Source organism: Alligator mississippiensis, chromosome 5 (genome assembly GCF_030867095.1).
Source record: "Alligator mississippiensis isolate rAllMis1 chromosome 5, rAllMis1, whole genome shotgun sequence".
Lineage (NCBI taxonomy): Eukaryota > Metazoa > Chordata > Crocodylia > Alligatoridae > Alligator > Alligator mississippiensis.
In genome coordinates, this window is record NC_081828.1 from 172,896,573 (window position 1) to 172,909,995 (window position 13,423).

General features: G+C 43.5%; 1 protein-coding gene across 4 annotated transcripts in view; it reads left to right on the top strand.

The window, feature by feature from the left end:
• Positions 1-2,774: 2,774 nt before the first annotated feature.
• The window catches only part of LOC102569523 (serum paraoxonase/arylesterase 2), a 36,843-nt gene continuing 26,194 nt past the window's right edge, over positions 2,775-13,423 (top strand). The window contains exons 1-3 of one of the 4 annotated variants that reach the window (XM_014603186.3): positions 2,775-2,902; positions 9,877-9,947; positions 10,742-10,759. In XM_014603186.3, coding sequence (XP_014458672.1) covers positions 2,829-2,902; positions 9,877-9,947; positions 10,742-10,759 — 163 coding nt within the window. In that variant the 5' untranslated portion in view covers positions 2,775-2,828. The remainder of the gene's footprint in view (positions 2,903-9,876; positions 9,948-10,741; positions 10,760-13,423) is intronic. The other 3 variants (XM_014603188.3, XM_014603187.3, XM_006258455.4) reach the window with 3 other exon arrangements.

Below are 13,423 nucleotides of genomic sequence, written 5' to 3' on the forward strand. Positions count from 1 at the left end.
TCCTATCACTGCTGAGGCCAGCCTATTGAATTGTATTGCTGAGGCGAGCCCATTTCATTGAACCGTACTACTGAGGCCAAGCCATTAAATCGTACTACTGAGGAATGAAACCATATTTTGGTATTTGGCTTCTCGGAATTCTAGGATTGTAAGTATATTATGAAAATAATAGTATTGATTCAAATTTAACTTTTAGTTGTAATTGTAGTTGTTTTTGTAACACTAATTCTTATAGTATTGTTTGGGAAGGAAGTGCATTCGGAGCATTGTTTCTGATATATGTAATTATTGTGTTTTTAATGTTTGTGGTGTTTCTTAAAGCTAAGCAGTGTTATATACGTAGCAAAGAGTTTTAAATTAAAATTGTGTTGTATAAATTAAGTGTGTAATCATTGTGAAATCGTGCAATCAGCTAACTACTCCCCCAGCCAGTGCATCAAAACGAATTAGTAAATTGTGTGGGATTTTCTCTATTCCATAACCCACTAGAGACAACAATGTAAATTAGAACAAATTCAGTAGCCTGGTGTGAATTCTAAAATCTATTTGTAAGTGGATTAACGTATTTTTTAAAAGTACTGCTGGTGGGCTACATTGGCTTGCGAAACCCTGCCATCCCAGTAGCAGTTGGTGTATTTATACATACATATTTGTCTGCTTCGATGCTCTGGATCTCTGCTGCATTGGAGCAGACTAAGTTAATTGAATCTGCTCTCCCCATGAGCTGACACACCCAGTGCTGAGTCACATACATTTGGATAAATGGCAAAATGCATGTCAGCGCTGAGAAAATGCTGACAGTGCGTTTTTGAACTAAACCACTTTTGATGTGTTTTAGGTCAAAAGTACGTTGCCTCCGTTTTCTCAGTGCTGACATGCATTTCATCATTTATACAAATGTATGCGCCACAGCGCCAGGCACTTTTAAAAGTGGATGCTGCTGAGGCACAAGCATGTATACAAATGTCCATAAGTTCCATGCTGGTTCAGACCAATGGTCCATCTAGTGCACAGGTGCTCGGTTATTTTGGGCGGAGGGCCACTTACTTAGTTTTGGCAAGCCATTGAGGGCCACATGACAGGCAACCAGGGGCAAATAAATATTAATTTTCTAAATTTTTAGGGGCTCCATGGGCTGGATAGAATGGCCTGGTGGGCTGCATTTGGCCCACCTCTGATCTAGTGCAGCACCAGTCTCCAACAGTGACACAAGAGGGAGAACATTGAACTGGATATCTCTAGTGATCTATCCCTTATCCAATATCTTCCTTGGCATCCATTATCAGCTTAGATGCCAGAGGAAACCATGGACCCAATCCAGGCTGCAGACTGGCTCCACACCACTCATCTAGCCCACGTTGCTGGTTGAGTTTGACACCCCTGACTTAGTACATAATAAGGTTTGTGGGAATCTGTCTCTATTTCATACTAGTTTAGCAGTCCTCCCACTGCTATCTTACATTATTTTGCATTATGTCAAAGCTGACCTACCTATATACCTGTGTGCCCTCTAGTCCTCTGTGGTCACATGAGGCTCAGACAGAAGCACAGCTCCTCACTGTAACTGCAAACGCTTTGCAGGAAGTGTTGTGAGTTACAAGGATCCCCAGGACCAAGCAGAAGTTCACTGTTTGTTCCAGGAGAGAGGGGAATCTGGTTTGCCCCAGCAACACTCATTCCTCTAACCCTTATCCCAGCTTGTTCCCGTTGTCAGAAGGGGAGGGTGGAAAGGGAGCAGAGGGCCCTGGAAAGTGGGCTGGGTGAATTGGAGCCAGTCCCCCATCTGTCACACGACTCTCTCTGCTCCCTTTCCACCCTCCCTTGTTGAGGACAGCTCCAGGTTGGCATGAAAACACTCTGTTACAGAAACCGTTGTGTATTGAAACTCCTTCATTTGACCCTTCATGCAAGGAGGGGTCAGACTGGCCATTTTTGAAGCTGTCTGTAGCCGTGCATTTGCATTTGGTCACGGCTGTAAATGGCTGTCTGTGGCCAGATTGCGTGAAAATTGTCACTTCTGCCTGTGTCCTCGCTGTTGACAAGGCTGAGAAGTCTATCTCATACCTAAACCGAATATGGATCCAGCGTTTTTAGGCACTTCACTCTTACTACACAATATGTTGGAAACCTACCTTGCTAATTTGGGGCAAGGTTTCTACCAGACAGAATAGGCAGCCCTATTGGCTGTGCCTTGGTTCAACAGCTGGAGCAAAGATTATGGCTGCAGATGAAGTGCGCGAGTCCTGCAGCCAGGCTGAGGAGCCCTTCCTTCAACACGGGCACAGACAGGAGGAGGGGAAGCAGATGTGCTTCCTTGCAGCTGCTCTCGGGATCGTAAGGGGGGTTGGGGGTGCTGGGAGGAAGAGCTTGCATAAGACTGGCAGCGTGTGCTATCAGAGAAAGGCTTGAACATGTCAAGTGAGACCCGCCCCCCAAAGGCCCAGAAACCAGCCAGGGAAGCCCATAACCCGGCTTCTCTTATAGAAAGAAAAAGTTTCTGGGTTTTTAAGCCAGTCTTTGGTGTGTGGGCAGCCTGGCTGAGCCGCGGGCTCTCTCTGCCAGTAGTTTTCAGCCTTTGCAAACTCGCGTTAGGCCGAGTCACCCCTCAGACGACTCCAACGCGTCGTTTTCGCTCTTGCTTTTTCTGCCCACGGGAAAATAGCTGGGCAGCGGTCAAAGTCCCCCGCGCCCGGCGGCCCGCGCTGCCCCTCGCTGGCTCGCGGCGGGTGCGGGGACGAGCTCGCAGCCGCAGGGGCAGGGAGCGGCCCCGCCCACCACTCTGGCCGGCGGGCGGGCGGGCGGGCGAGCAGGCAGTCTGCGCCGCGGCCATGGGGAAGCTGCTGGCGCTCGCCCTGGCCGGGATAGCGGCCGCCTTCCTGGCCGGGAGGTTCGTGGCCTTTCGGTGAGTCCGCGGCGACCCCCGCGCCCCGTCCCGCCTCGGGCAGGTGCCTGGTGGCCGGCGGCTTCTGGGCCAGGGCTGCTCCCCGGCCCGGTAGGGAAGGGCTGTTCGTGGGGCGGGTTGGGGGGCGGGCGCCGCGGGCCGAGCTGCACGCAGAGCCCCCCCCGACCCCGGGCTGAGCTGTCGGGGAGCGGCGCCCCTCGCAAGGTTCATTCGTCTCGTTTGTTCCCGCCCCCCGCTTAAGGACTCGCCTCTGTTGAAGCACCGTCCCGAGCAGCAAACCCATCTCCCCGCTGCCCCGGCCCCAGGCTGCGCACACACGAGTTTGGCAGTGTCCGTACGCCGCGCGAGCCGAGCGCGGCCGCCCTGCCCTGCCCTGCCCTGCCCTGCCGTCTGTTTGTACCCCTGGTATATTGTGAGCACAACTATTCACAGGCTCTTCTTGTTAAGCACTTTTAACTAACTCTTTTCACACCTCTGCTGCTTTGTTTTTTTTCAAGCCTAGAGCTTCCCAAGGGAAAGGGTAAGATGCCTTCAGTAAGGGAACGCCTTATTGCAGTTTTCTGCAACTTATTTTCTCCAGCTTGTAAAGCAGAGTCGGTGTGAAAGTGCGCAGTTACAGAATGAGAAGCAAAACCCTGTATATTACAATAATAGTTCATTTCTTAAACCCCAGCCATACATCCTGTCTTGCTGGAGGAAAGAGAAACGAAGGGGAATTGCTCCTGACAATCCAGGAACCATAATTTTGCTCCTGCTCACAATTTTGCTTTTCTTTTATGCAGAGTTTAGATGATGACTTGAAATGGGGTGATCCTGCCTGAGGCAGGTGGTTGCATTCGATCAGTGGTTCTCAACCTCTTTTGTATCATGACCCGTTTGTAACCATCAATGGCCAGTCCCCACCCCAGTGCTCCTCACTCCCAGTCCGCTGTCCCCCAGGCTCCAGCCCTCCAGTGCATGGGGCAGGGGGGGCCCCAAGAAGCCCCTTGCAACCCATGGGTTGAAAAATGTTGCACTAAATGACCTCTGGAGGTTCATTCCAGGCCTACTTCTCTGTGTTTCTATGATAATTGTGCATGTTCCCAAAGTAGCAATGTGAGAACAAATTCTTGCCTCTGCTAACTGTAGCTAATGGCAAAGGAACGTGTAGTTCTTGTAGCTTGCAGTACAGGCATACGCTGCATTATACTTCTGTAGAGTTGTGTACAGTGTGAACTAGATTGGGAATCAGATCTGGCAACTTTTTGTGAAACAAGATTCTTAATGAATTTCTAATTTACAATTTGTTTTGTGCGAGTTGTTTCAGAATATAGTCACTAGAGAAAACCCTGGCAAAAATCCCAACAAACAAAAGCTAAAGGTAAATAAACTAGGAAACTTTAAAAAATAAAATAATATCAGACTAAAGGCACTATAGAAATACACTTGTGAGCACAGTTTTTTTAACTGTTTTTCCTGACAGTGCTGTCTTATCAGCATGCTACATTGCAACATTGCTGATGCAGCAGTAACAGTAAAGGCTAAATAAGAGTTCAGATAACATTTGAGCCTTCAGAATAAACCTGTAACATTTTAAGATTCTACTACAGGGACGGGCAGTTATTTCGGACAGAGGGCCACTTACTGAGTTTTGGCAAGCCATCGAGGCCCGCATGACAGGCAGCCAGGGGCAGATAAATATTAATTTTCTAAATTTTTTAGAGGTCCCATGGGATGTATACAATTGCCTGGTGGGCCGCATGTTGCCCACCCCTGTTCTACTAGCATGTGGTAGAGCAATGGGGGACATCCTTTTTGGCAAGTGTGGCGCACATTTATCCAGCACTCTCCACAAGTGCCACTCTGATCCCTCTCTCCTACCCAACCTATCCCCTGTCCTGTGCTCGCTGCCCAATTTGCTGCTCTACTTTCTGCTTCTGGTCCTATCTGCTGCTGTGCTGCTGGTTCACTCCTTGACCAGTTGCATGCCACACACACAGGCTACTATTTGTGGCACATGTACCACAGGTTGGCCACCCTTGTACTAGAAAGAGAGTATGTGTGTGGGGGAGGTGGGAGGGAAAGGGAAGATATTTGATTTATTTTAAGCCAAACCTCCCTCTGCTTGAGCCAGCCATCCTTGGTTGCCCCCCATTAGCAACAATAAGAACCCCAAAAAGCAAAAAAAATAGGCATTCTCTATAGACCTGCTACTATTCGGCTTGACTTTTTCATTTATGTTTTATGTTATGATGCTGAGAAGGATCTATCTCATCAACGTCTGTGTTTTTTGTTTGTGCTGTTGGAATACTTCCCAGTTAATGTAGAAGAAACAGCTTATAAATTGAAGATTATTTACAACCAGTAGAAATATCTTAAATGTGATAACTATTAAAATGACAGAAAGATTCATCTACTGTGGTGGGGTATAGGAGTATGCACTAAGTGTATTTAAGAAAAAATCTTTTAAGATGACACAAGGGAAATTATTATTTTTTTTAAAGTGGAATAAACAGTAGTGTGCCTGAAGCCCAGGTGGCAAACTTCATGTGCAGTAGTATAAGCATTTTAGCTGGGTTTAAGGTGGCTGTTGAGGGAGCTGTATATTGTACATTGTTAGGGTCTCTATCACTTTAAATGTCCATAAACTGATTTTTCATACTTAAATTTCCACCTATGCCTCAGTTTTTTACATGCTATTTACTTCGCTAGCATATTCTAGATCTGAAGAACTGCAGGCACTTCTAGATTCTTGTAAACAGCACTTTTTTGCAAACAGAACGAGGGTGATAATACACAAGGTAGGCTCCTTGCAGGAACCAGGAACACTGGTCCGTTTTCTACATAGTTGGTATGTCTTGAATGAGCCCCTACCATCAGCAGACCTGGCATGTGTCGTTTCAGAGTAGGCATCTCATGTATCAGAGGTGGGCAAGATGCAGTAGTTTGGAAGCTCCTTACAGTAATGCTCTAAGGTTCTTTATTAGTGCCCAGCCTAAGTATTCTTCTTCCAGTTTTTTAAATGCCTTCCACGAAAACTCTGGGAATTTTGTGTTCTGTTGTTGCTTGCAGTCTTTGTCCGCATGGTACTCCTGAAATTACGGAGTTACTTAAGGAAGCTTGAAAATGATTGTTAAATCCCTTTCTGTATCACATAAATAATATTACCATATATTTAGCCATCTTGAGAGAGCACTGCATATCCTTGCGTTTAGTTTGCTGTCAGTCTTATTCAGCTTCTAAAAACTTTGTATCCTCATGGCCATGTCTACACGAGTTGCTTACTGCGCAGTAGCTTGCTACTACTGTGTAGTAGCTCATTACTAGCATCGCATGGTAGGAACTGTACAATACACAGATCCTTCAACAGCCACCTGAAACCCAGCTAAGATGCTTATACTGCACGTGAAGTTTGCCTCCTGGGCTTCAGGTACACTATTGTTTATACCACTTAAAAAAAATTCACTTGTGTTATCTTAAAATATTTTTTCTTAAATACAGTATAGTAATGAGATCCTATGCTGTCAGCATCACCAGGAAGACTTGTGGGGATGCTAACTGTGCAGTAACTCTGGTTACTGTGCGGTCATTTAGTACTTAGGTATGCAAGTACTAAATGACTGCGCAGTAAAAACTGCGCAGTCAGCTTCCTGTGTAGATGTGGCCCATGTGTGTCAGAATGAGACTAGTAAGTAGGGAAGGGTGAGAGCAGTGCAAGAATGAGGAAGATGTGGGTAAAAAGGGGAAGGAAAATACAGAGATTAAATGATAAATTGTGCTTGACCGATCAAACCTGCCTGAATTGTTCTTCAATGGGAGAGCTAAAGACCTGAATAAATACTACTGTGCTAAATCTCTTCTAACCCTGGAGCATTTACCAGTTGTGCTTTGTGTAACTTCCCATGAGCAGGGATAACTTGCCTTGAGGGCTGTTGGAAAAACTTCTGAGTTTTACCATTTTACCTTAACCTCTCCCACTCACGTAGGAAACATTCGCAATGCAGAAAGACATTTTTTAATGTAAATCCATAAATGACAACAATAGGGTGAGATTTTAAATGGATGCAGGTAAAGAGACAAAAAAGTAAAGTAGTAGTGCCAGCCATATTGCACATCTGATGTTTTATACTGATCCTGTAGATAAATCTATGCTTTCAAAAAAACCACTGGAGTAGCATGTTGCTACAGGATATTTAAATTTTTAATTCTTTGACTCAACATATAAATGTTCAGCTCCAGCTGCACATGTATTTGGGGAATATCTGAAGCAATAACTTTCTTTAAGAAGAAACATTCTAATCTTGTAGTTGACACACCTTCTTCTCATAAGTTCCTTTGGATGTGGTATTGAGGGAGCATATATTCAAATTGGTCGGCCATCTCCTCCAGTTGGGTAGACCCCTAGCTATTGACCTATTTAGACAGTAAAAGAATTTGAGGGAGGGACAACATCAGGTTAAATGCCAGAAATTCAGCTACAGTACACACTCTTTTGAAGTTAATGAAACTACTATTTATGCTACCTGAAGACTATTTTAAAATAATGTTTATTCAAACTTATCAGGTTGATTTCAATTTTGATTTGATTAAAAATTGTATCAACATTCTAAGATTTTTTTCAACATATCTGCAGTCCCTCCCCCCCCCAAGTACTATTAAATATTTTAAACAGAAAGTGAACGTCATTAAATATCTATAGTTTTTTATGATACACCGGTGGTGTGGGGGGTGAGGGGAATGACAGAAATGAGATGAGGCCTGTTCATTACTGTCTGCCTGCAAATACCATGGTATTTCTTGTCATCACTTCAGTCTTTGTCACTGGCTGATGCTAAAGTGTTTGGAAGGGAGAGTGGAACAACAGTAATAAAGAGATGATTCTTGGTATGGAGAAAATGGGTGGAATGAAACAGCAGTAGATCAAAAGTACCCTGCAAAGAACAACACTTGTCACGTACAAGGATGTTACCTTAAAGCGGGGGTGGGCAAAATGTGGCCCGCAGGCCAGATCCAGCCCGCCAGGCCGTTCTATCTGGCCCGTGAGCCCCTTAAAAAATTTAGAAAATTAAGTTATCTGCCCCTGGCTGCCTGTCACGCGGCCCTCCATGGCTTGCCAAAACTCAGTAAGTGGCCCTCCGCCTGAAATAATTGCCCGCCCCTGACTTAAAGGATGATTGCTTTAGTGTTAGAAAATAGCAAGAAGTAATATGGAAAGAGTGGAACTGCTTGTTAACAAAAAGAGTTATTGGCATGGGGTGAAAGAAGAGGACACTTCTATCTACCTTCTTTCTATCTGAAATATTGATTTTTATTTTTTTTTTTATGTTTGACTCCAAGCGTGACCTGTCAGCTTTGTAACCTTCCACAGATCAGCATTCTAGCTGCAATTGCTTAATTTCTGGGCATCAAAGTACAACTGACTTTTTAAAAAGTTGTTTGTTTTATGTTGTAACCTGACAACTTTTGAAGTTTTATCATTAATTTCACTCTAATGGATGATTTTCTAAAAGCTTCAGGTTATGGAGTTCAATTATTTGAGAAGTGTTTTTTTTAAAAAAGTGAAAGTGTCTAGTTGTCATGGCTGCAGGAAAAAAAGCTTACATGTGATGTAAATGCATTTGGAAGCTCAGCCAGAAGACTACTAAAATCTCCAAATGTATTATACATAAATATGGCATATTTGGAGCCTGGCTCATAGGTTTGTTTGTTGTTTAAATACGTGGAGTTGACAACATTGCAATTTTATAAGGTTTGATATAAAAAACACTTTAGCATTTATTAAATATAACAATTTGTTATAACAATCTGTTATATAATATAACAAATATAATTATAATATACTAAATTAACAAATCAATAATAATATTCTATTATAATATAGTGTATATGATAAATTAAATTAATGAATTATAATAAATTAGCAAATATAACAATTGCCATTTTATAATATTAGATATAAAAAATACTAGCATTTATACTATTAAGTGTAACAGTAGTTTCCAATAACTTTAAAAGGGCCCATGAGAAAGATGGAGAAAACTTGTTCTCCCTTGCCACAAGGACAGGATATATGGCAGTGGATTTAAACTCAAATCTTGGGATAAAAATCCTAACCTTAAGAACAGTAGGGCCATAAAACATACTGGCCAGGGAAGTTGTAGAATGTCCTCTATTAGAGGTTTACACGAAGAAGCTGGATAGGTATCTCTGTGAGGTGGTTTAGGATAGTGAAACTTGCGTCTGTACAGGGTTGACCCTTGAAGATTGTTACAGACTTATGATTCCATTAAATATTTGTGAGACGCCATTTTATTGAGAGAAATGATTGGTGGTAAAGTTAAAATAAAAGCAAGTGAGGAGTTTAAGTACAGGCAGTCCTCGGACTTACGACGCAATTGGTTCTGAAAATGGCATCTTAAGTTGAAATGTTGTAACTCAGAACCGATTTTCCCATAGAAAACAGTGTTATAAGTGGGAAGGTCCGATACCCTGTTTTCACCAAAAATAACCCAGAATTTTGTACTCAGTCAATTATAGATTAGTAATATAGCTACATTAATGTATTTATATTGTAAATAGCAATCATATTGATTTGGAAGGACTTCTTTGAGGTGACTTTGCTGGACTTTTTGAAGAACTCTTGGTTGGACTTTTTGAAGGGTTCTTGGCTGGATTCTTCTCAGGATTCTTGGCTGCAGGTTTTTCCTGAGTCTTGTCTGCTTTCTTAAAGAAAGTGTCCAAGGAAGTTTGGACATATATTCTCCAGGGAGATGGGTGACACAGCAACTTGTTCGCTGGCATGCCATCACATCAGATCAAGCATTGTAAAGTTGAAACTGATGTCAGAAAGTTGAAATGGTGTCAATTTAGAAACGTTGTAAGTGTGAAACGTTATAACTTGAAACGTAAGTCGAGGACTGCCTGTATTATCCTGTTATCATGTCCTGAAACTCTGTTAGATCAGTTGTATTAAACTATATACTTTTTTCTTGTAGAAATAAACTTAATGCTTCTCGGGAAATGGAGCCAGTAGAGCTTCCCAACTGCCACCTCATTAAAGGAATTGGTATGTATGATCAGGTTGAATATACTGCTTATACAGGGAGCCTTGCTTTGAAATCAGCAGCTAAAGCCAGCTTTCAAAAAATCTAACCTGAGTGACAGATATAATTGTGATTTATAAATGCTGCATAGCATTTGCTATACTTAATTATGGTGAGTCTGGGAAAGGCAGCAAATTCTTCTCAATAGCCAGCTATGGCATGTTTAGTTTTTTTTTTAATTTTGAAGCAGGAGGCTAATATGCTAATATCCTGGGAAATTAATTCCTTATAAGAGTATGACTTCGTAACCACTGTAATTATGAGGGCTAGATACACCCCTGTTGCCTAACTAAGGTGTGGCCTTGCAAGTGAGGTGCACCTTCAGATGCCTATCAGCTGGTAAAGAATTTGACATGCAGTGCGAAAGTTCTAAACTAATGCAGCAAACATGAGCAGACTGAAATGTTAATAAAAGCAAGCTGAAAAAATGCCAAATCAGGGTTATCTGTTTTTTAAACTAGGACCCAGTGGCAGTGAGTGTAGATTACAGTGTAGATTACAAGTCTTTGCTGCCCCAGTCCCAACATTGCTGAGCACATTGCCTCCATATGTATTGCTGTCATCTGCTGGCCAAAAGATTGAAAACCAAAGGGTAGAAAGGGGTTCAGTGGCTCTGACATGACAGCGTAACAAAAGTAGTAATGACAAGAGGTTCAGAAAGTCAGTGTGTTTATCCAAATGCCTTTCCCAGATTCGCTTTACTTGATTGAATTTTCTGGTAACCTTTATAAAGAGAGGCCTCTAAATGTTTACACAGGTAACATCATTCAGTTGAGTGAGTCTACTGTGTTTGGGTGCAGAGCTGTACCAATACATCAGTCCATAGCGTATTGGCACCCATAAAAGGAAAATTGACGTTATTGGCAATCACCTTTTTATGGCTGATATGGCTGATGACATCGCCAATAAATTCAGCATGCATGTGTGCAGCTGCAGCATGCACACAGCCATCCCAGCAGCTTTGAGAGCAGCGCCCGGCTGGTAAGTCTGTTGGGAAGGAAGGGGCAGGGGGAGGGAAGGGGCATGAGGGGTGCAGATCGAGGCCCCTGTGGTGAGGGAGGGAGTGGGGCTGGGGAAGGGGAAGGGGCAGGCGCTGCCCAGCTGGGCTGGGGCACAGGACAGAGCTATGAGCGGCTCATCCAAAGATGTGGGGTGCGGGGAGGATCCTGCTACTGAACACAGCTGCAGGGGAGTCATGGGGAGCACATGCCCCCAGGATTTGTGCACAGGGAGAGGACAGGCTGCCGCTGCGGGCTGGGGCCAGGGGCGGTGCTGGGCTCTTCCAGCTGGGTTCTTCCCTCGAGGGGTTGGGCTGGGGCTGTGCTCAGAGTGGGTGGCATTGGCTCTGAGAGGGGAGGCTGTGGGGGGGGCTACACTGAATTTTGGTGTGGCTGTACCCCACCCTGTAGCCCTCCCTGTTCCAGCACTGCTACTGCCCAGCACAAGCACAACCGCCTGCCTACCCCCACCCCGTGCCAGGAAGAGCCCAGTACTGCCCCCGGCCCCAGCCCACAGTGGCAGCCTGCCCTTGCCTCATGCACAGATCTGGGGGGCATGTCCCCCACAGCTCCCCCAGGAGTGTGTGTAGTGATGGGATCCGTTCCCTTCCCCACACTGCTGGATGAGCTGCTCACAGCTCTGTCCCCCTTCCTGCCCTGGCTAGGCAGCACCTGCCCGTGCCCCAGCCATACTTCCTCCCTCACGGCAGGGATCTGCCCCCCCCGCCCTGTCCCCCCCCCAACAGACTTACCTGGTGGACGCCTCTTTCCAAGCTACCGGGCTGCATATTGGCATTCAGCTTGGTATCAGCTGATATGACTCGTTAATAATCAGCCATTAGTATCGGCCCAAAAAATCTTTATTGGTACATCCTTACTTGGCTGTATGTTTGCTTATGTGTTTATAGGATCTGTCCATGTGATGACAAAAGGATGTCTTTTGTTTGAGGGTGTTGGACCTTTTGTGTTTTTTTTTCCCCCCTTCTCTTAAATCCCTTGACAGATGGATTTTGTGAACCTTCTGTATTTAGTTGAAAAATGAGACTAGTCAGTCTGCCTCTTTGAGGAGGGATGTAGTTAAGGGACTGGATCAGTTCTGAATAAAGTAATCTTAAACTACTCATTTTGTTTGTGGAAGAAGAGAGCAGCTGTTTCAGTCTATTGTAATTATGTAAAAACCATGCACTGCTAGCAAAAAAAAGCAAACCTTTTAGTAACTTGATTTCTCTAGTGCATTGTTTTTTTCATACAGAATTTCCCATTTCTGTTTTTTTAGACTCATTAATTTTATTTTTCAATGGAAAAGTAAAAGTAAGCAAAGAAATATGATTTTTGCTAGAAATTAAATTAAATTAAGCAAGGAAAGTGAAAGGACCCCGAATAGCATTATTTTTTTGGTGCAAATTATTCAAATTGCAGCCTTGGCATGCCTCCTGCAGTTACACGCAAACTTTGTTACAGGTAGTATAGATATTATGGATATGTATTACGCCGGACATTTTGAAATGGAAACTCATTTTGAATCAGAAAACAAGGATCTGTCATTTTGAAAACATGGAATGTTCCTTTCTGCACTTTTGAAACTTTCCAATTTTTGACCCTTCCTGTGACAAGTGATAGTTTCAGTGAATCATCATTTTCTGAGGGAGATGGAGTTCTGGAAAAGGTCTAATTGTCAATTCAGAGCGCATTTGCATCCTCTCCATCCTGGGTCTGGTTGATTCTATGTACTGTGACTATTAAATATGGCTCTAGGGTCGATCAGCTGCTTCCAAAATGTCAAGGAGTTTGAACTGATGAACTCCTAAAAAAATTGAAATGCCTCTTGTTTCTCCCTGTCTCCACAGTTGCGTTATTGTGAGGATGATAACATTTGTCCAGTGTGATCCATCTTGGCTTCATTCTCAGGCTGCTTTTTATTTGCCCCTTGAATGAGCAGACAGGGGTTAAAGGACAGCATAATAGATCCTTTTTAAACCATAAACCACAGTTAATAATTTCACCTGAATTGTAAAACTAGTTCAACAAGTTTTAGTTGGCCTTCCCTATACCAATCAGAGCGGGAGGGTGAGAAGTGTGAGTTTAGTCTGGATTTTGTTAATTGGTTACTTTTTTGTGAGGTATTTGTACTTTTTTGATATTGTGGGTTTACTGTCTTAACTATGTAAAATTTTATCTTGATTTTCCTTCAAAATGAAATTGCACTGCTTATTTTCTACAAGGAGCCTTTTCTGTAACTATGCATACAGGCTGTCAGTGTTTATCAGACTCTGGGTATGATCAACTATGTATTAAAAGGGGATGGGGAGCTGCTCCAGATCAGCAGGGATCCTGGTTTTCTCTGATAAAAAAAATCAGAAATTCTCTGATTTAAAAAAAACACATGCTCAAAATCCATATTTTTCCATGATTAAAACAAAATGCCACTATATATTATTTGG